The sequence below is a fragment of the Sminthopsis crassicaudata genome, chromosome 1, assembly GCF_048593235.1.
Source record: "Sminthopsis crassicaudata isolate SCR6 chromosome 1, ASM4859323v1, whole genome shotgun sequence".
Taxonomy (NCBI): Eukaryota; Metazoa; Chordata; class Mammalia; order Dasyuromorphia; family Dasyuridae; genus Sminthopsis; species Sminthopsis crassicaudata.
The window spans coordinates 663,753,577-663,777,590 of NC_133617.1; the positions used below are offsets into that span (position 1 = coordinate 663,753,577).

At 38.5% G+C, this 24,014-nt stretch overlaps 1 protein-coding gene across 4 annotated transcripts in view; it reads right to left on the bottom strand.

The window, feature by feature from the left end:
* KLHL18 (kelch like family member 18) overlaps positions 1-24,014 on the bottom strand; it is a 77,926-nt gene that overhangs the window by 4,652 nt on the left and 49,260 nt on the right. For 3 of the 4 annotated variants that reach the window (XM_074311311.1, XM_074311489.1, XM_074311575.1), the window contains 4 exons: positions 20,397-20,595; positions 16,801-16,961; positions 12,233-12,369; positions 10,636-10,873 (listed from right to left, as the gene is read on the bottom strand). In XM_074311311.1, the coding sequence (XP_074167412.1) occupies positions 10,636-10,873; positions 12,233-12,369; positions 16,801-16,961; positions 20,397-20,595 (735 nt within the window). The remainder of the gene's footprint in view (positions 1-10,635; positions 10,874-12,232; positions 12,370-16,800; positions 16,962-20,396; positions 20,596-24,014) is intronic. The other variant, XM_074311402.1, reaches the window with a different exon arrangement.

Here is a 24,014-nt window from a genome sequence, read left to right on the forward strand (position 1 = left end):
AAGAGAGACTGAGGCAAGAAACCAATTCTGATACTGCTGAGATAATCTAGGTAAGCTGTGATGAGGGCCTGAATTAAGTTGATACTACGCCATGAAGAGAAAGGGACAAGAGAAGTGGTGTAAGTAGAAACGGCAACATTTGGTAACTGATTAACTGTGTGGAGTTAGGGACCATGAGTGGGTAAGACTACAGCTGTGATTACAACCTGAAGCCATTCAAAGGATGGGTGTGCCTCTGACAAAAATAGAAAAGTTTGGAAGAGGGGTTCAAGGAAGAATGACTATGAGCTCAGTTTTATACTTCTACTTAAAACATCTCTGATATCAAATTTGGGGAAAAAAAGTATAATAGGATGTAGGCTCAGGAGAGATAATGGATTGGATACTCAATTTGAGAGTCATCTAGAGAGAAATAATAGTTAAACTTATGGGAAATGATGTGCTTTCCAAGAGAGAAAAAGGGAAGAAAGCTTATGCCAGAATCTCGAGAACACCACCAGTTAGGGGGCAAGATCTGGAGAATGAAGCAGGACAGAAGGCTGAGGAGTGGGTAGGCTGCTAAGAATTGAACCAGGAAAGCGGAGCATCATGAAAACTCCAGATGACGGGATAGTTAGCAGAGTCAAAAACAGCAGCCAGGCTGAGGATTAGGGCTTAGAAAAGACCATCAGATTTGGCAAGTAAGAAATCACTGGCAGCTTCAAAGACGGTAATTTCAACTGAGTGAGGAGGTCAAGAATCACCCTGCAAAGGATGGAGAAGTGAGAAGAGAAGGTGGTGAGAACAGCCATCTGACTGAGAAAGGCAAGAGAGCTATGGGCCCTAGTGGCCCAGTGAATAGAGTGGGAGCCAGGCCAACTTGGTATGCTGCCTCAGGTATTCCTAGCGCTGTGGCTGCATGAAGCACTCCACTTATGCCAGGTCTAATTTCCCCACCTGTAAAATGGGGATAATAGCACTCTGCACACCTCAAAGCATGAGAGAAACACTAGCTATTATGAAGAAGAAGGTAGACTGTGCACTAGATGGAGTCCTGGGCCTGGAGTCAGGCAGATCTGAATTCAAATGAAGGCTCAGATACCTAATAACTATGTGACTATTTTCAAGCACCTCAGTTCATCATCTGTAAAATGGAGAGAATGGTAACTGGTTCCCAAGGTCATTACAAGGATAAAATAAGATCGTATTTGTAAAGCCCTCTGAAAACTTTAAAACCCCATAGCAAGCTAAGATGGGGAGAGTGATGAGCCTTTAATGGAAGACCAGTGTCCCGATCAAGTCCTGGGAGCCACATCTTACAAGGGACATGGTCAAATATAAGGGAAAAAAGGAGAGTCATGAGATCGTGGGAGGTGCAGAAAGATCAAATGAGGAATTGCTTAAATAATTGGAAATGAAATCTAGGAGAAGAGGAGAGAAAAGTGGGGCCAGAGAGCTGTCTTCAAGTCTTAGGGGGTGGGAGGAGAATCAGACAGCCTCTGCACCTGAAGGGGATGAGAGGAAACAAGGAGAAAGCCAACTGGACACAACCATCTAAGCTCTCTAACAGCGCGTTGCTTCTTTGAGGTCCATGCTCACCATTGCCGAGAACAAACATTCCAGCACAGGCTGAGGTATGGCTGCCATGAGCTCAAGATCCCTGTAAGCTGAAGAGCTCTCCTACCCCTCCTCACGGTTCCCCTTCCGGTGAGTTTCCCTGAGCAGAGAGAAATAACGGTTGCTGCCCCCTCCTTTCCTGGGGCTCCCTTCTTAACTCCCAGCAGTCAGACCTCTGACCCTGTCATTCACAGAACTCCTCTCACCTCCCATAATCAATCTGGTGCCATGGGAGCCCATTCTGCCTCCCTGACAGCTCTTGCAGAAACTGCTTCTTCTCTTTCTGAGCCACTGTCTCCCTTCCCCTTCAAATTTATATTGTAGTAGTGATGAGAAGATCACCATGAAAATAATTCCAGCTAAGATTTCTTTCATTGAAAGAATAAGGCAAAGAAATTTTATGAAGAACTCATCAAAAACCAGCACTTTAAACCATTTTCAAAGGCTTTTTCTGCCTCTATTTGTATAATCACATAATAATTTTGGATATTTTTACTTTTAATATATTTTTCTAAGTGTTTCCCTAATGTTGTATTCCTAATATCATTTCTAATGAATTCTTCCATCTCTAGTATAAAGTTCAAATGGATCAAAATGGCCAAAACCTTTCTATTCACCCAGGAATTGCCTCCTACACATACTGGGCTATTAATTTCTTGATAGGTACCCCTCAGTGCTCCATATAGTACATGGCTTAATAAATGAGTTGTTTTCTCATTCATTCATCAAAGTGAATAATTTTTTGATTTATTGCCAAAGTTATTTTGTTACTATTTTATTTAAATTTTTTGTTTTTATGTATATTAGTGATGTTGGTGTATAATTCTCTTTTATTGCTTTACTCTCTTCACTAGTTTAGATATTACGGCTCTATTTATCTCAAAAAGAAATTTGGCAGAATGTTTTCTTTCTCAATTTTTGAAAATAATTTGTATAGTGGAGTTAAGTTTATAGAATTCACCTATAAATACATCTGCATGAAGATTTTTGTATTTTGATTGTTTCCTTTATAGTTAACTTTCTTTCTGAAACAGGAATAATATCTTTCTTTGAGGGCCCTCAATTTGAATGTTATTTTTTTATAGATATTCTTCCACTTCTTTTAAATTCTCATTTTTCTGGCATATCATTATGTACAAGGTAAGGTGCTGGACTTGGAAGCCAAGAAGATCTGATCTTAAATCCTACCTTAGACATTTTCTAGCTGTGTGACCCTAAATAAGTTATTAGATCTCTATCTGCTTTATTCATTTTTCACTATGGTGAATAAATTTTTCTGAACTTTCTTTAAATGGGCTAAAGAGGCATTAGATATTAGTTTTTTTTTTCAAAAGACTATCCTTTAATTTTATCAATTCTGTTTTTGAAGGCTTCTGATTTATTTCTCCTCTAATCAACAATTTTTTCTCTTTTAGACTTAGTCATTGATCTCTAAATTTTAAAATTTGTACCCAGTTCATTAGTCATCCTTTTCTCTTTCATTAATATATTTTATCAGAGATGGATTTTTTCTTTTCTTCTGAAGACTAAGTTAGCTATATCCCAGAAATTTTGGCATGTGTTCTCATCATGATCCTCTTTCACATAATAATGAATTGTTTCTATGATCTGTTCTTTGATCTACTCCACTTTTAAGGACTCATAATTAGGTATCTATCTGGGTCAATTAATATATACATAAACTTTCATATCCAGTAACTTTGATGTAGATATGTAGATATGGGGAAGATTTTTTAAAATGCTGTATACTTCAGAAGAAATGCAGATATCAAGGATTCATAGATAATATATAAGCCTCATACCTGCATATCATGACTATTTTCTTCAAGACAAGCTAGAGAAGGAGCTGGAGCAAAACCAAGATGGCAGAGCAGAGGCAGCAGCCTAGACAAACTCTCTCAAAATTCCCCTCTAAACAATTTTTTTAAATCTTTCAAATAGAATTCTGGAGCAGCACAGCACAGCAGTCGGGGTGAGCCATTTTTCCAGCCAAAGACCACTTACAAAGTCAGCAGAAAAGTTCTGTGACACTAGGATGGAGGTCAGCCCAAAGCACAGCAGCAATACTACCTGTAGGCCTTGGAGGTATCCACAACAGAAGGTTGGAAAGCTCCCAACCCAGAGACAGTAAGGGAAGGCAAACAAGTGGTCAAAACCAGATTGTAGGGAACCCTTTGATAGCAGTGGTTGTAGGGTCTGGTGCTATTTGGCAAATGCAGTTTGGAGTCATGATTTTAGGGCAGAGAGAAGTGCTTAGAGTCAGGCAAGAGAGAGCCCTGGTCATACTTCTGAGGCACAGAGAAGCACCAGTGCTTACAGCTAGAGGTAAGCGAAGCCCTGCTTGGGTAAAGATCAGAGAACAGGCCAGGAGGGCAGTAACCAAACCTCTTCCAGGATTACATCACTTGGAAGCACTGAAAACTTACAGACCTCCAGAACTACCTCAGAAAACAGCAGCAAGAAAAGGCCTGAAGCTTCCCTAGCCCCAAGTGAACAGAGTCCAATTTTAACAAAAAAGTTCAAAGTTAAGAAATATGCTGGGAAAAATGAACAAACATAAAAAGCAATCATTATGGCTGAGAAGACCAAGACACAGAAAGAAGACTGAACTTAGAAGATAACAATATAAGAATAAAAAAGTAAAGCCTCAAAAAAAAAAAAAAAAAAAAAAAGGAAATGGGACCTAAGTCCAAAAAGAATTCCTTGAAGAACTAAAGAGATAAGAGCACCACAGGAAAAACTGGAAAAAAAAAATAAGAGTAATACAAGAAAATTATGAAAAGAGAATTAACAGTTTGATAAAAGAGGCACAAAAAAATTAAGAAAATAATACTTTAAAAAAATTGGCTAATGACAAGAGGTACAAAAATTCACTGAAGAACACCTTAAAAAGGAAAAATAGTCAAATAAAAAAATTACAAGAACTCACTGATGAAAACAATTTCTTAAAAACTAAAACTGGTTAAGTAGAAGTTAATGACTCCATAAGACATCAGAAAACAATAAAATAAAATCAAAAGAATGAAAAAAATAGAAGAAAACAAGAAATATCTCATCTGAAAAACACATAACCTAGAAAATTAATCCAGGAGAGATAACTGAAGAATTAATGGACCTACCTGAAAAACATGATCATAGAAAAAGCCTAGACATTTTATTTTATGACCAGCAGGATGATTTCAGAAAGGCCTAGAGAGACTTACGTGAACTGCTGCTGAATGAAATGAGCAGAACCAGGAGATCATTATATAAATTAACAACAATATTATATGATGATCAATTCTGATGGGCATGGCCATCTTCAACAATTAGATGAACCAAATCAGTTCCAAAAGAGCAGTAATAAACTGAACCAGTTACACCTAGCGAAAGAACTTTGGGAGATGACTATGAACCACTACATAGAATTCCCAATCCCTCTATTTTTGTCTGCCTACATTTTTGATTTCCTTCACAGGCTAATTGTACACTATTTCAAAGTCTGATTCTTTTTGTACAGCAAAATAACTGTTTGGACATGTATACATATATTGTATTTAATTTATACTTTAACATATGTAAAATGTATTGGTCAACCTGCCATCAGGGGGAGGGAGTGGGGGGAAGGAAGAGAAAAATTGGAACAAAAAGCTTGGCAATTGTCAGTGCTGAAAAATTACCCATGCATATATCTTGTAAATAAAAAGCTATAATAAAAAAAGATATTATATTCTAAGAAATTATAAATGAAAGCTGCCCTATTTCAGATATAGAGGGTAAAATAGAACTTGAAAGAATCTAATGATCACCTCCTGAACGAGATCTCAAAAAGAAAAGTTGCACAAATATTACAGCAACATTTCAGAACTCTCAAGCTAAGGAGAAAATATTGAAAGCAACCAAAAGAAAGCCTTCAAATTTCACAAAGCCAGTCTTGTACTGTAGTATATACTGCTTGGAATATGACGTTCCAGAACGGTAAAAAAGCAAGAATTACCACCAAGAATAAGTTATCCAGAAAAATTGAGTATAATTCCTCAGGGGAAAAAAAAAATTGACATTTAATGAAATAGAGGACATTCAAGCGTCCTTCATGAAAAGACCAGAGCTAAATAGAAAACTTGACATTCAAACATAAGACTTTTGGAGAAGATTATAGAACCCCTTGAAAAGGAAGAAGTTCTAATAAGCTAACAACTTCATAACTTCATCTAGAACAAGTCATACTAAATGGATGCCCATCAATTGGAGAATGGTTAAATAAGTTATGGTATATGAATGTTATGGAATATTATTGTTCTGTAAGAAATGACCAGCAGGATGATTTCAGAGAGGCCTGGAGAAACTTACATGAACTGATGCTGAGTAAAATGAGAACCAGGAGATAATTGTACATGACAACAGCAAGATTATACGATGATCAATTTTGATAGATGTGGCTTTCTTCAACAATGAGAGGATTCAAACCAATTCCAATTGTTCAGTGTTGAAGAGAGCCATCTACATCCAGAGAGAAGACCGTGGAAGTTGATTATGGACCACAACATAGCATTTCCACTCTCTCTGTTGATATTTGTTTGCATTTTTTTTTCTTTCCTAGTTTTTTTTCCCGTCTTGATCTGATTTTTCTTGTGCAGCAAGATAATTGTATAAATATGTATACAAATATCAGATTTAACATATATTTTAACATATTTAACATGTATTAGACTACCTGCCATCTAGGGGAAGGTGATGGGGGGAAGGAGGGGATAACTTGGAACAGAGGCTTTTGCAAGGGTTAATGTTGAAAAATTATCTGTGGATATGTTTTGTAAATAAAAAGCTTTAATTAAAAAAAAAAAAAAGAACAAGTCATGACTGGGCTCTTCTCAACAATGTAAGATTTAAGGCAATTCTAATAAATTTAGGATAGAAAATGCTTATTACAACAGAAAGAGAACTATGGAGTCTGGATATGGATCAAAGAATAGTATTTTCACCTTTTTGTTTTTTTTTTTCCTTGTGTTTTTTTTCCTTGGGATCTTATTTTTCTTGCACAAAATGACAAATATGAAAATATATTTAAAAGGATTGCACATATTTAACCTATATCAGATCGCTTGCTGTCTTGGGGAAAGGGGAGTTGAGGGAAGGAGGGAGAAAAATTTGGAAAACAAAGTTTTACAGAAATGAATGCTAAAAACTGTGCTTATATGTATTTAGGAAAAATACTATTGAGAGGAAAAAAATAACAAGTCATAAGTCATTAAAAAAAGGATCTCCATATAGAAAAATATTTACAACAGCTATTTTAGTGGAGGCAAAAGATTAGAAATAGTGGGGATGCTCATCAAATTCGGAATGCCTGAACAAGTTGTGGTTATGAATGTAATGGAATACTATTATGGAAATGATGAAAACGCAGATTTCTGAAAAACTGGAAAGACTTGTATGTACTGAAGCAAAGTGAAATAAACAGAACCAAGAGAACATTGTCTTCAGTATCAGCAACACTGTAGTATAATCAACTATGCATAACTTAGTTCTTCTCAGCAATACAATGACCAAAGACAATTCCAAAGGACTCATGATGAAAAATGTTATCCACATCCAGACAACAAACGGAAACATACTATTTTCATGTTTTTCCCATATTCTATTCCTTTTTTGACTGTATCTTCTCTCAGAATCTAAATATAGAAATGTTTTACATGATTATATATATGTATATGTGTATATGTGTGTATATATACACACACATATATATTATAAATATAAACTATATTATATTATTTACCATTTTAGGGAAGGGGGTGAGTTGAGAGAAAGGGAAAAAAAAACAGGAACTCAAAATTTTATTTCATTTTTAAAAATTTTTCTATTTTTAATTTTTATATTTTAATTCAATAGTATTTTATTTTCATGATTACATGTAAAAATAATTTTCAATATTCACTTTTGAAAGATTTTGAGTTTCTGGTTTTTTTCTCTTTCCTTCCAGTCTCCCTAAGACACTAAGCAATTTGATATAGGTTGTATATGTTCAATCATTTGAAACATATTTTCATATTAGTCATTTTGTGAAAGGAGAATTAGAACAAAAGCGGGGAAACCATGAGAAAGTAAAAGAAAAAAAAAAGATGAAAATAGTATGCTTCGATGTGCATAATTCTCTCACTGGTTGCAGATAGTATTTTCCATCCCAAGTCTATTGGAATCGTCTTAGATCAATGTATTGCTGAGAAGAATCAGGTCTATCAGAGTTGATCAGATTTTACATAATCTTCTTGGTACTATGTCCATTGATCTTCTGGTTCTGTTCACTTCACTCAGCATCAGTTCATGTAAGTCTTTCCAGGCTTTTCTGAAATCAGGTTACTCATCATTTCTTATAACCCAATAATATTCCATTACACTCTTAAACCAGAAGTTATTCAGCCATTTTCTGATGGGCATGTACTCATTTTCTAATTCCTTGTTACCACAAGAAAGAGCTGCTGATATTTCTGAACATGTGGGTCGTTTTCCTTTTTTTATGATCTCTTGAGATCTTATGATCTATGGGATACAGATCCAATAGTGACATTGCTAGATCAAAGAAGGTGTATAATTTTATAGCCCTTTGGGCATAAGAGCTCGAATTTTTTTTTAAAAATGAATGTTTAAAAATATCTTTATATGTAATTAAAAAAAATACTATTTCAAAACAGAACAAGTCATGGAAGCTAACCTTATTTCCTATTTTTGACAAGATGTGGAACTGCACAACATGATCTGGATAAAGGCATGGTTCTTTTGGCTCCCTGGTCCACATTCTGTTTATTTCACCCCACTGTCCCATAGCATTCAAGGAGAGAGAGAATGCATATGTTTTCTCTATGTTCTTGTGGATGAAAAGCTGTTGGGAAAACACCAACATTAAACATACTTAACCTTAGGCCCATTAATCAGCCTATAAATAGAGAATGATACAGAAGTGAAATACAAAAGGTATCAAAGACAGCACAATTGCTAAGTAAGTGGCCTAGCCAGTAAGTTTAGAGGAGGGAGATATTAGTATGAGACTGGGGGGTTTTAGAAGGAAGGCTTTGAAAAGCTTGTAGCATTTGACCTAAGCCTCAAATGATGGGTAGAAGAAAAAAACATTGGAGAAATAAAATTCTTCCAAAAAGCACTGTAGGAAGAGAACGCCTGAAAAAAGACAAGAACATTTTAACGAAGCCTATAATTTAATGAGAATGAAATGGAGCTATATTAAAACCATTAAATAACAGAGTATTATTCAAAAATAGAAAGTAACTAGATTAGTAGCATGACCTCCCAAATTTTATTTCAAATTCTGCTAAAATTAATAAGAAAGTAGACAAATGAGATTAAATGAAAGATGACTGGCAACTTCTCTTCAGTACAGCTCCTCTCCAAATAAAAGTCAGAAAAATAACTAAACTTTGGAGATACAGGACAATGGAACATTTAAGGTCACAAAAATGCTATGTTATATCCAAAGAGTGGGAAGAGGAAAGTCCCCAAAAGCATCAGTGGTGGGAAGAAAGTGCAGACATAGCATGAACTAGTGGGTTTTGAGAAGTGGATTATATATGATGCTTTGTTTCCAAGACAGACCACAGTTTAATCCTTTTCTAAGTAGGATTTGAATAGCACAAAAAAAGCACAGATTCATTATCTCTGGACATAAATATAAGCATTATTTCTTTAGTCATAAAAGAAATCACCACATTTATCTACACAAATGCCTTCAATTATATGATATATTACCATTAACCATTTTATGTAACAAAAAGCCTTAAAACAGAGGTAAATTGGTCTTATTTCTGAAAAAGAAAGTGAGGGATAGAGAGAAAGTAACTGTGAAAGAGAACATTCATACTGTTAATGAGCATTTTTTGAGTGCTCTATCATTTACAGAAATCATCACAGAAAATCAAGAACGTGTAGAATGTGCATTTTTCCCCCATTTAAGAGGGAAAACTTTCAGTGGGAAGGAGGGTTTCTAATATGTAAACCAATGCAGATCAGCAACTCATCTCTAACTTACAATCTTAAAGGGTTCCCCTAGAGACCTAAGAGATTAAATGACCTTACCATGCTCATACAGCTATCATAAGTGAGAGGCAGGATTTGAACCCAGGCCTTTCTGACTTTGCTACTAATTCTATATGCCCTATATCATCTTGCCTCTCAGAACAAGTATTATAGATGAGAAGATTTATCTTAGGAAAGTGAAATGAATTGGCCTGGCTCCCACCATGTGCTGGAGTGCTGAGATTCCAATCCAGGTCTCCTGATTCTGCACCCAGACAGCTGTTTATAGCACTTTTCAGCTCACTGAGTCAGCTTGTGTCACCCAGAGTAGCATCAGACAGGACACAATCCCAAAGTCAGAAATGAAGTCAGAACACTGACTCCATCTCCATCTCCCAGAATAACCCAGGTAATTAAGGATTAGGGAGAAAAAGGCTGACTCTTTTGGGTAACTTCTGCATTTACAAACCTGCCTTCTAACATGAATTCTACCCACCTAAATCCATTTGAGGTTTTTTCTTAGGATTATAAATTTAGAGTTGACAGGGACCTCAGGGGCCATGCCATCAATTTCTTCCTTTTGCAGAGTAAGAGGCTAAATGATCACCTGACGTCTGGGGTGTGTGACTTCAAATTTGGCCTCCAATGGAATGTCCATGAGCCTCCCCTAACCTCTCAGGCTTCCTGCAATCACTCTCTCATCAGAGTTCCTGCAGCATTTACTGACTTTACCACTTAGGTAGAACTTCCATTCTATTTCATTTTCTATGTTTATGTGTGTTTGGGGGTGGGGGAACAGACACAGGAGACTCACTGTCCAAGTGAGATCCAGAGTCCCTTATGAGTACTGTGATAATGTGTGGAGCTTAGTTTTCTCCTCAATAAAAAAAGGACTTGTCCCAGATGGTCCCTAAGGTCCCCCTAAGTTCTAAGTTCTATTTTACTTCTTTGCAATCCTCATTGAACAGAGATTTAACAAATATTTACTGAATTTTTAAAAATGGTAAAACAGGGAAGAATTCATAGCCCAAATACCTTCGCTTGCTGTTCATGCTGCCCACTTTGGTCCACGTGTCTGTCTCAGGGTTGTATACCTCCACGGTACTCAGCCGCAATTGGCCATCATATCCTCCAATGGCATACAGGAGCCCATTGACCACAGCCACTCCCACGCGGCTACGGGCTGTTGTCATGGGCTGACACTTCTCCCATCGATTGGCGATGGGGTCAAACACTTCGACCACATTCAGCGAATCACCTGCATAAAAATTTGCTACTCAAATTAAAACAAATGATCCCATATATTTAGGTTGCTACTTATGAGGAATGATGAAGTATAGCATTCACTTCATTCTAACTGTCTGCAGAATGACAAAATACCATAGACACTAGATCTGTCCTGTCAGGACACTAGACAAACATAAGACCCATTTCACCCTTAGTAGAGAATAGTTTTCAGTACTGAACATCAGTTTCCATGAAGGAAACTCCTGGCTCAGAGCTAGTGGCAGAGAAGCAGCCCCTCAATGTAATCTCCCATGCCCGTTACACCGAGTTTCCTGTTAGAACTATAGCTTTAAGGGCTGGAGAGACACACATCTCTGGATAATAACCACCTTCCGCGAGGCAGCAAGACCCAGAGGACACAAGATCCACCCTGAGACCAGCAAGGCCTGGAGAGAGACCAGGGAGCCTCGAGTCCTACATCTGGCATCTACAGAGATACTTGGTGTCTGTTAATCTCTAGAAGCTTTAGGCACTAGAGAAAGTGATTGCTGTGGTGGAGGGAGTTTCCTCACCTTATGATGTTTTAGGTCTGATCTATATTCTTTTATTCCAGAGAGCTCAGTGTGTATATATATATATATATTTCTTCTGGATGCCATTCACAAGGGCAGTAGACATTCTAGGACCTACACTGCTTCAAAGTTACCAGGGCTGGAGTAGATTTCTCAGACTGTGCTGCCACTAATCCAAAAGAAAGAAAGTGGATCGCCTCCTTTGTTTCATCCACAAAATCCGTGGTCAGGGAGAGTGAAGAGTATAAGAGAAAAGAAATGGCAGAAACTGCTTACCAAAAGCACTGAGTAGCAACTTGAACCTGGAATAATCCAATTTAGGTGAATTTTTAGTAAGAAAGCTTTCAGAAAATAAATGGACTAATTATTTTCTAAAAGCTCTAATATTAGAGACTTGGCTAAACTGGTCCAAGAAATGGTTATTAGATTTTTTTCTTTATTCTCTCCTTTCCTTTTAATTAGGTGTACAATCTCTAATTATAAATACAATGGGAAAAGATACACTCAATAAATATTCAATCTCCACCTCCCAGAATAAGCCAGGTAATTAAGGATTAGGGAGAAAAAGGCTGACTCTTTTAGGTAAGTAACTTCTGCATTTACAAACCTGCCCTCTAACATGAAATCCTACCCACCTAAATCCATTTGAGGTTTTTTCTTAGGATTATAAATTTAGAGTTGGCAGGAACTTTAAAGAATATAAAAAGTCATTGAAAAAAAAAATCAGTAAGTATACAAAAATAAGCCAAGTATTTTCTGTTAAATTCTCCTGGAAAATCACCTCCAATGGAGTAAAAGGAAAATTCTCATTTCAAAGGGGAGTTGCAAGATACCTGCTGAGTTAAGCCCCCCCACTGCATAGATGAGACCCGCGATAGAAGTACAACAGCGAGGCCGAGTTTTGAAGGCCAGCAGGTGTGGCCGGCGCTCTGGCATGAGGTGATAATCTTTTGCTTCATCCACCAAGTCCCTGAAATGAAGCACAAGGTAAGAAAGATGATTTATTCCCATTCAAGCAAGACATAGATTGTCAAACTCCAGCACAAACTCGACCCCCAAAAGAAATACCCAAGTTACCCTTTCTCACATAAAAATAGGATGGCTGTGAAAGGATCCCAAATGGCAGAATGATTGTGTACTGGTGTGGGTTTTGTAGAGTTAATAAGGGCAAGTCTCCAGGCATCTGCTCATTCCTGAGTCAATTATATCTTGTGTTTTCTGGGAATAAGCAAATGCTTTCTTGCTAAGTACAAGTACACATTCTATTGCCTTGAAAAGTCACTTGGGAGCTTAACTATACTCTGCTGATGGGCTGGAGTTAATAACCAAAAGATCTGCTACTAAAAAAAAATCAATAGGGAAATTAAAAATCCACCACCAGAGAACAGAAAGCACTTAGATTTGATGAATGTGCCACAGGAGGGGAACTTCATAAAAGGAAAAGAAAGAAGAAGGTGGGAATTAGGAAAAAGAAAGGTACATAAGCATAAGGTTTGGTTGAAAGGGAAAAGATTTCATTACTATGATCATGAGAAACAATGCTGGGACTGGTGAACATTGTGAGCTGGTAGAGATTCCAAATCCAGGTGTGTGAGTGACCTAAATAGAGCCAATAATGTTTGGTTTAGTAGTCCTAGCCATATTACACTTCTGAGCATCAGTAATAATCTTCTCTCTCTTTAAATTGTTTTGACCCACAATCGTCTTGCACAATTAAATCTAAAATCCATTCAATCCCCAGTAGTAACAGGCAGAGATGTAGCTACTGACAGCCAACTAGGTCATACCCTTGAGCTCACAATCAGCTTTAGTCCATGGATTAAGGCACAGGTCACCAGGAGGCACATACCCTGATCCTTGCTAGCATGGAAAGGCTTAGCAATATGGAATGTAACAATTTAAGTCACCTAGAACAAATCATTTCCAGCTCTTAGGAAGACCTGGCTGAAATGCCCTAATAACATGAAAGTACTTTGGTTGCTAGAGAGATAGTACAATACAACAGAAGATACACAAAATTACAATCAGAAGACTTTGGTTTACATTCTTGCACTGACACTTTCTTGCTGTATGATTCTGGGTAAGAACTTCACCTTTGTGAGCTTCCATTTCTTTGTCTGTCAAAAGGAGATAATATATATACCATCAACCTTCTTGCAGAATTGGCATAAGGGAAGTGCTCTGTAAATCCTAAAGTGCCACAGAATCTCAAGCTGTTATTAATAGTCCAGACACAGGATAGCCTTTCTATTGCCAAGAGGCTGCTCAGGATGGCTGCTCCCCGCAGAGTGCCAACACTTAGGAGCTTTTATTCTAGGACCAGGACTAGCTGAACTTGAGACTTGGCCAAAGCCCTCCCTTCTAAATTAATCGACCCAAATAAAGCATTGAGAAAAAGGCATCTATTCCAATCCTGTTGACTGCTATTTTATTCTTATATTGATAATACTGCCCAACCTTCTTAAAGTATTCATATTAATAGGTCACTCCCACCAATTATGGGTACTGAGAGACAAGTTAGATTATTATAGACTGGAATAAGAGGTGGGTATTACAGGAAATGAGAGAGGCAAAAAAGGCAAGTGATTGATCAAACTCAAGGAATGTTGGGAGAATGATACCTACAGCAATTTGGCTGCAGTAAAGGGTTTATTAGGAGCAGGAGTAGGAAGGGGTGAGAGTGAAGAAATAAGCAGAAGCCAGACTTAGAATGTCAGGTTAAGAAGTCTTGACTTTATTCTGGAGGCACTTGGATCGAACAAGCAGCAACCACTGAAGGTTTCTGAGCCAGAGTCCTGGGCTAATATGATAATGAGAAATGAAGTCAGTGATTTGCTATGTTCAGAATATACTAAAAAGGGAAGAAATTAGAATCAGGAAGATAAATTAGGAGGCTCCTTAAGCATAACAGGAGCTGAGTTACATAACAATAGTGGGAAGGAAAAAGATTCAGAAAAAACGTCTTTCCCTTAAAAATCTGAGAGAGTTTAGATTGCCCAGAGAATTGGGCCTCTACCATCAGTTGGGAAGTGATTGAATAAGTTATAGTATATGAAGACAATGGAATATTATTATTCTATAAGAAATGATGAGCAGGCTGATTTCAGAAAGGCCTGGAAAGATGCTGAGTGAAATGAGAATCAAGAGAACACTGTACACAGTAATGGTAAGATTAAGCATTGATCAACTGTGATGGACTTGGCTCTTTTCAACAATGTGGTGATTTAAGGCAATTCTAATAGACTTGGGATGGGAAATACCATCCGCATCCAGAGAGAGAACAATGGAGAATGAAAGTGGATCAAAGCATAGTACTTTCATCTATTTGCTTTTTTTTTTCTTGCTTGTGATTTGTTTCCCTTTTGGTATGATTTTTCTTACACAACATAACAAATAGAAATATATTTAAAAGAATTGCATGGAGCAGCTAGGTGGCACAGTGGATAGAACACCAACCCTGAAGTCAGGAGGACCTGAGTTCAAATCTGATCTCAAATATTTAATACTTCCTAGGTGAGTGACCCTAGCCATATCACTTAACCCCAAATACCTCAGCAAAAAAAAAAAAAAAAAAAAAAAAAAGAATTGCACATATTTAACCCATATTACATTGCTTGCTGTCTTGGAGAGGGGAGAGGTAAAAGAGAGAAGGAAGAAAAAAGTCTTACAAAAATGTTGAAAACTAGTTTTACCTGTAGTTAGAAAAATAAAATACTATTAAAAAAAAAAAAAAGAAAAGAAAAGAGAGAGAGTTGGGCTTCTATTGCCTGCTAGGCCCCAACACCATGGAGATCCAGGTAGAATCAAGGCATGACATAATTTTGGTTGCATTTGGGGGGAGAGAGGGAAACTTCCTATGCTCATAGTATCATCTTATAAGGAATTATTCTTGATGCCTGTGGAAAAGGCCCATGATAGACCTACCTGCTTATAAGCATTATAAACAATGCGATAAGAAAGCTTAAGATTGAATTTTCAGAAAACATTTTGAAAAGATGGCTGGGTCCAAAGAGAGAAAGGACCTACTTGGGCAAAAGTAGGGAAAGAGTGGGTGGGTCTGGAGAGAAGGAAAAAGAGGGAGTTAGGCAAAAAAAAAGTAACAGAAAAAAGAAACAAGACAATAATAATGTAAAAAATGAAGAAGATAATGAACTGGATCCAGAAAAGAGAACAAAAAAAAAAGGATGCTGATAATGTTTTTTGTTTGTTTGTTTGTTTTTAACAAAAGGAAATAAAAATTAGGTAAAATGTTGTGGCTAAGAATGAGAAAAAAAAATATTTGGTTACTGTGACTAAGCAACTGAGTAAGCTGATAAGTATACTTTTAGCTGGTAGACTTTCAAAGCCAAATGCTAGGCCAACCTAAATATCAAAGTGGGGCCAGTGGCCTTTTTGATTGGCATGTCTAGTCATCATCTATTCATCATAATTTATGGTTTCGTGCACTAGTGGTATCTTCCCTCTCCTTAAGTCCCTGTGGACTCCATGTCAACCTAGAGTCTTGGGTAACTAAACTAAAACTGCCTGATTTGAGATGACAGTTACATCTGGGAAATGAGCAAATAGCCAACCAATTGGCTTGATGATCCTATTCCAGAAGGGAGCTAGGAGAAGAGCACAAGAGCCGGTGGGGAGATGGGGAGGGGGAACAAGAAGTTTTTTGAGAACCTGTGAATTTAAACATAGAATCAGGAATGAGAAAAGAGTGAAATATGGAAAGAACAACAAGGAATAGATATCCAAAAAAGGAACAGGACGTTTTATTCTATGTCCTGGTCTGTCTTCCTGTGAAGCACAAGTCTTATATGGAACCTGGAACTCCACTACTTTCCTAGGATACAATGATAGAGGTGAAGTTCCTTTGTTAACATAGGATGTATTCCTATTCTTTCCTATGCTGCTCCCTGTACTGGCAATATAAGTGCCATCTAGAATCACTTTTAATGAAAGGAAGTGTTAGTTTCAGTTCAAGCCCTGAACTTGGAGTCAGAAGACCAGATGCAACATCCCATCTGTGCACTCATTAGCTGTACCATTCTGAGCAAGTCCTTTTGTGAGATTTGGTTTCCTGAGCTATAAAGTGGGGACAATGATGCTTGGACTGCCTGTCTCACAGGGTTAGTGTAAGGATGAAAGGAGATGATGCTAATAAACTGAGGATGTAAACAGCAAAGCCTTCTAAGGGCTCTTGGTAAACACGGCCCCTCCGAGAGAGAGAGAGAGGGGGGGGGGGAGGGAGGAGAGAGGGAGAGGGAGAGGGAGAGGGAGAGGGAGAGGGAGAGGGAGAGGGAGAGAGAGAGAGAGAGAGAGAGAGAGAGAGAGAGAGAGAGAGAGAGAGAGAGAGAGAGAGAGAGGAGAGTTAGTTCACAGCAGGACAGAGTTCAAGTCAGGCCTTGCTTACCTGCATTTATGACAGCAGCGTACCAGGTCATCTTGCTGGACCCGATCTGATAGGAACTGAGGCCGACAGAGAGGCAGGCGTATTTTGGACAGAAGCTCTGGAAGACAGGGCTCTCGCTGCTCCTGATCATACCTAATCCAGGCTAATGCAGCTTCAAATACCTGCCAGGCAAAAGAGCAATGACAGACTGCCTACAGGAACTCATTTTGAAAGTCAAATTATTTATAAACTATAAGAATTTGACAAATCCCAGATTTTATTAATAGTGTCACCATTCTCTTGGGTTGACCACTAGAAGTCATCTTTGACTCTTCTCTAGCCTCCATATCCAGTCAATTATGAATATATGGAAATATATTTAAAAGAATTGCATGGGGCAGCTAGGTGGGGCAGGGATAGAGCACCAGCCCTGAAGTCAGGAGGACCTGACTTTTCACATCCATTCCTTATTCTCTATGCTCACAGCTAATATCTGTATGGCCTAGCCCTAAACTGAAAGAGCATATGGCCCCCCCTGCTCAAAAAACTCCTTAACTTCTGCTACCTCTAATCCAAATGCTATGAGAAGGACCCCTACCATAATACTACCTGACCCTCCGCTCTAGCTACTGTCTTATCAACTTGGTGTATTCACTATGGCCTTTCCATTTGTACTCTTCCCTTTTCTTAGAATGGCTTTTCTTCTCTCCTCTATTAATATAAATCATTAGATCAATCAACATTTATTAAGTGCCTAGTGTGTGCCAGGTTGTGGCAGCTAAGTGCCACAGTGGATAGAGAGTGCTTGGCCTGAAGTAAGAAAGCTCTGAATTCAAATCCAGTCTCAGAAACATACTAGCTCTGTGACCCTGGGCAGGTCACTCAACCCTGTGTCCCTCAGGTTCTTCATCTGTAAAATAACCACTCTCTTATGGGGTCATAATGCCTTCTGCACCTCCACTGCTCCCAGCTCACTATAGACTACATAGTAGGTGTTCAATAAACCCTTGTAGATTGCTATAGAGTCACAAAATAGGACATGATAGATGGAAACATCAATAGTTCCTCTCCTCAAACTGTTAAGTCAAAAAACTATTTTGCTTATTTCCATTAAATAAAAGCATCTCTGAGTATCCTGACCCTCATACATGCCTCTCCCCCTTTCCTTTGGTTTCATACACTAGTGGAATCTTCCCTTTCCTTAAGTCCCTGTGGACTCCATGTCAATCTAGAGTTCTGGGTAACTAACTAAAACTGCCTGACTTGAGATGACAATAACATCTGTGCCACCCAAGCAGGTTGATGATCTTGTTCCAGAAGGGAGCTAGGAGAAGTGCAAAAGAGCCAGTGGGATATAGAGAGGGGGAACAAGAAGTTTTTTGAGAACCTGTGAATTTAAACATAGAATCAGGAATAAGGAAAGGGTGAAATGTGGAAAGAACAGGAGATAAACATTCCTTCTTTTTCAGTTAAGCTGCTGAGGCTCAACCTTCTCTTCCTAAAAAGGTCAGTGTGAGCATCAAAAGGGATCACACCTGTTTTGCTCACTTCAAGCAGTACCTAGAACAGCGTCAGGAATCATTATTATTCTCATTCACCGGGCGTATAAGTGCTGCACATCACCATGCTTGCATACCACATTGCACTGCAGGAGAAAAGCTGTGTCTAGATGCCGACTTCTTATTTGTGCTGCCACCCGGTGGCCCCCAGGACTGCAGAATGCAGGGCAGACATCCCCAAATCCAGGAAGGGTCCACTTTTGAAATTTCCTTGGGCCAATATTACTAAGCACAATGACTATGCAAGATCATGTTAAAGGTTTTTGGGGGAGCCCACTAACCACACATGAACATTATGGTCTGAGGGCATCTGTCCAATAAGAGTCCCTTCTAAAGCCCTCACCACAGTCCTGAGGCATTCAGGACCTCCGAGGAATGCCAGATCTATTCCCCAAAGACAAGGTCTCAGGCTCTGGCCTTTACTAGCAATGGGATCTTGGACAAGTTATTTAAGCGACCTCTCTAGCCCTTTAGTTTCCTCATGAAAAACAGATGATAATGCCCACATTCCCTAACTCACAAATCTGTGGTAAGATAAACCATAAAGCATCATAGACATAGTCATTACTATCATTTCAAAGACAGAGAAACTGAAGCACAAGTAGGTTGATAAAAGAGATGTTGGTGAATACGCTGTCCAATTGCTGCAATGCAGTCAAGTTAGTCATCCTTAGTAGACAAAGAAATGAGTATTAGCGCTGGGCCTAAAGCCCCAACTCTCAAGGGAAGCAGTGTGCAAAGAGCCTGTCAGGATTTGGAGCTGAAAGACCAGGCTGTAACATTTATAGGTTCTGATTTGGGACAAAGCCCTGCCTCTCTGGCTCAGTTTCCTCATCCAAGAAATGGAAATCCTAATTCCCGCACGACTTATGTTTGAGTTATTATGAGGATCAACTGTGTCTACGAGAGCCCTTTGTAAGATATAAAATGTTATATGAAATATGAGCTCTAGAAAAGCTTTCCCCTAGACAAAGGGGCCTATTCCAAACTGGTCCTCCAAAGGCCTCTCCTGAACTTTCAGTCCATTTGACAACTAGCATGAAGAGCTTGAAGCAAATGCTCCTCCTTTCTCCCAACTACCCTAGCCTGATCCATGCATCCTTGCTGCCTATCGCCAAACTGTGTGTCCAGTCCTTTCTCCTCCTTTAGAGCACAGCTATACCTGTGCTATTCCCTAATTACTGCTCTCATTGCTCCTCTCATCCCCAATCTAAAATACCCTGCCTGCTCTCTTCTACCTGTAGTGAAATCTTGTGTATTCCTCAAGGTGCAGTTCAATCCCACATTCTATATGAAATTTTCTCTGATGATCCAAGCCAAATGTGACCATCCCTGCTCTGTGTTCCTGTAGTAATTACTGTCTATGCAGTATTCTGGCTACATATGTACATGTCTAATCTCTCTAATAATTCCATAAATTCTAGACAGATGCCATGTCTTCTGCCTTTGCATCTGACCTCCCACCCTTTGAAACAGAGTCCAGGGTGCTACTGCACATAATAAGTACTCAGGAAATGCATACTGTAATGACAAAATGAATAAATATATGAAGAAGGGGGCTAAGCTGTGTTCTTGGACAAGCAATTCAATTCAATTTGCATTGATTAAAGTTTATTAGATGTGAAGCACTGTGCAAAAGATAGAGTTATGAAGATGAAAAACAATACAGTCCCTGTGTACAAGGTGCTAATAATTTAATAAGGAACACAGCATGTACATAAGCAAATATAAAATGTGTAGGCAGAATGTGATAAGAGCAAAGGAAACTGAGAGAAATTCTAAGAAGGAAGAGAATGCTTTTGCTCCGGGGATCAGAAAGGCCTCATGGAAGAAGTGGCAACTGAGCTGAATCTTAAATAGAGAAAAGAATTTCAGCAGAAAGAGATGACATTCTGGAGAAAAGACATTCTGCTTTTCTCTTCAGAGCTCATGTGAAAGGACAAAAAGTCAAATCAGTAAGTTACTGATGCATCACAAAATGTATTCTGTTCTCTACTGACTGGAAAAAGACAATGTCCCCACCTAATGCTTTTAGAAAGCTTACTGTTCCCCAAGTACCTGCTCTTCTGATTTCACATTGAGCTCATCCCGAGACACCAATTCAAGGACATCATCAAAGGGCAATGCCAGGAACTCTTCTGACACAGACACCTCCACAAAATGCTGATGGATGAAACTGTTGGCCGAGTCATACAGTACTGCACACATCATGGTCTCAGCAAACTGACGAACACCCAGACAGTTCTTGGGGTGAAGCCTTTGGAAGTGAGGAAAAGAGAGAAAGGGAGAGCTCAGTCGAAGAGAAAGTTAGATGAAATCTTTCATCATTTCTTAGGTTCTGAGCAGAAGAAAGAAGCTTTAATCTAGGCTTTGCCATTATATATATTACTGTTTAAATTCTGGGTGAGTCACTTCAAGGGGGCTGGGCTACAAGATCTCTAAGGTCTCTTCCAGATTTAAAATCTGATGTTTAAGTTGGATTCTAAACTAAGATGTGTATCAGCAAATGCAATGAAGTGAAAAGAATTAGGCCAATGGGAGGAGGGAGAGAGAAAAAAGCACTGGCAGCCAGAGGAAGAAAATCAGCCTGTGTATGAAATTATAGCAAGGCATTCTCTAGAGATCTGGGTCTCTTTTCATTATAGGATTACAGGATTGATAAAGGGGAAAGAATGTTCTTTAGAGATTATCACCCTCCCCACCCACCCAATCCCGGACAATTTAAAACTGAGGAAAATTAGGCAGAGAAAGGTACAGAAACTTGCTTGTGATCTTGGGAGGTAAGCTGGGAGACCCACCCAAATCATCTCTCAAATACACTTTGTCAGCAATACAAAGCAAAACCCTGTACCCAGATCCTTTGGTGAATAACACTTAGAGCTCTCGGCTCTGAGTTGACTCTGTACAGATCATTTAGCAATTCCAGAATAATTGTCATCTAAGAAACAGGGAAGATTTCTTCTTGCTGGTTCTTCTTGGGTGATATTAATGGTGACAGTAAGGTAGATGGACCTCTTGTCTAATGATAGAGCACAAAGGCAACAGACTTGAAATGATGTACCAATGAAATGTCCAAGCAAGACAATGGAGACTTGGTGAAGAGGGAGGCGGCAACAGGCCCCAGGGACTATTCTTAGTATAGTACTGGGATCTTTGCTTCTTCTAGTAATGGACTTTGGAAAAAACCTGAAACTCATCATTTTTTAAAAGCTTGCAAAATTTGAAAGTTTTCACAATTAAAATGCTTTGTCTTGTCTGACTACTTTTTCAGTCTTCTTTGCTGGCCTATCAGCAGCATCTCATCACTCAGAAGGAAACTTTGCTTTGCTAAGGTTTGCTGAGGCTCTGTCCTGGGCTTTTTTCTCTTCTCTCCCAACAAATAATCTCATTAGCAGACATGTGTTTGACCAAGAGTTTAACACTCCTACACAGACAACTCCAAGATTTATATATCCAGGTATAGTCTCCACCCTGAGTAAGTCTTGTATCACCAATTGGCAGCAGACATTTCAATAAAGATGTCCTTGGGACATTTTAAACTCAACAAGGCTAAAGTGAAATGTATTCTTTCCCTCTAAATTATTCCCTCTTCGGATGTATTCTGATGGAAGTGGAAATCTTCAACATAGAGAAGATCCAACTCACTTCCGGTTGATCAATGATGGACAGAAATAACTACACCCAGAGAAGGAACACTGGGAAGTAAATGTAAATTGTTAGCACTACTGTCTATCTACCCAGGTTACTTATACCTTCGGAAGCTAATAATTAATGTGCAATAAGAAAATGGTATTTACACACATATATTGTATCTAGGTTATATTGTAACACATGTAAAATGTATGGGATTACCTGTCATCGGGGGGAGGGAGTGGAGGGAGGGAGGGGATAATTTGGAAAAATGAATAAAAAAAAAAAATTTAAAAAAAAAAATATTCCCTCTTCCAAACTTCCCTATTTCTGTCAAAAACACCACCATCTTTCTAGTCTCTCAAGATCATCATCTTTTCTGCTCACTCCTTCACTGTTCACATATTTATTCAGTTGCCAAATTTTGCTGTTTCTACCTTCACAACATCTCTCACATATGACCCATTTTCTCCATTCATACAGCTACTACAGTTCAGTACTCCATTACCTCTTATCTAACAGTCTCCTAACTGGTTTCTCTGCCTCACCACAACTCTAAACCATCCTACATCCTACTACCAAAGTAATTTTTTAAGTACAGATCTGACCATACAACTTCTACTCAACCAATTCTAGTGGTTTCCTAATGACCCAAGAATAAAACACAAATTCCTTTGTTTGTCCTGTATAACTCTCCTACACAATCTGTTCCCAACCTATCTTTTCAAGCCTCATTGGATATCAGTGAGATACAGCAAACTGGCTTTCTCTCTGTTTCTCATATGCACAACATTCCAAATGAAAATGAGAGTTCTTTTAGTCTAGCATTGGCTTGCTTGGCCTACCATCTGAGAAGGTCCTACTTATGTTCTTTTGAGAGTAGAAGCCAAGGAGCTATGGAAATACTGGAACAGCAACCACAAGTACCTTTCCTATGTCACTACATGGGAAAGATTCATTCCTAGAGCTCAGTTTTCAACCTTGAAAAAGGACCCAAAATTCCATCTTGAAACTTGACCATAGTTATATTGTTCTATGGAAGTACTACCAAAATATGCTTAAGTTTTATGTGCAGAGATGCTCACCCTTGCCTCTTTCAAACCAATTTTTGAAATAATCCCAATCGTCTTAATTTTTTTTGTCAGATCATGGTTTCTATAACCCTTTTCCAGACATTCTCCTTTGAGCAGGCTAATGCTAAGTACTTCCTCAGCATTAAGAAACAGCTGAACTGAATCAAGGTAGAATTGTTTTTATTTTTCTTTCCTGAGCATTTTATGATGATTTCAAAGGAACAATAAGTATCTAGCTGGAAAATGAGGTAAATCCTTGCTTTCATTTGAAGTCCAAGGGAAACTGACTTTAGCTGACTTTTAAACTTTTTTTTTTAATTGTGAAATATCACAATTATCAACAAATATAATCATCCCACTATCTAAAAAAGGAGTAAGACCCAGGCTTGTACAAGAAACTATGACATTCTACCATATACAGTTTTTTTCTCTACAAAATGGAAAATTGCACTGAATTTACAGTGTCCCTTGCTCTGCCTCTTGGCTTTCTTATGTGCATTTCAAACAAACAAACCCATTTCACAGACAACTCTTCTCTTGTGTGTTCACCTACCACTTGTAAGTAGGAGGAGACTAGCATACCTTCTGGGCAATCACAAGTATTGTGCTGCCTGGAGCTGCAACATGGGCTTGGCACAGGGGGAACAAACTCCCAAGGGAATGAGGAGGAAAGGGGAGAGGCACGCAGGAGATGGAAGGAAAAACAACTTGGGCAAGAGGGAGAAGAAGACAACAAGCCGGAGGAGAGGCTCATGTGACTCCTGTCTTCATCACCATCCTAATTACTTGTAGGGTACCTTTAAGTGTATGAGGGATCTCACACCCATTCCCTCCTTGAAGCCTTACAATAATGCTGGGAAGTAAACACTACAGGGATTTGCCACATTTTACCAGATGAGGTAATCGAAGAACAGAGAGATTCAGTGCTTTGCCCCTGACCACACAGGGGAAGGAGCTCAGTAATCTCTTTAGT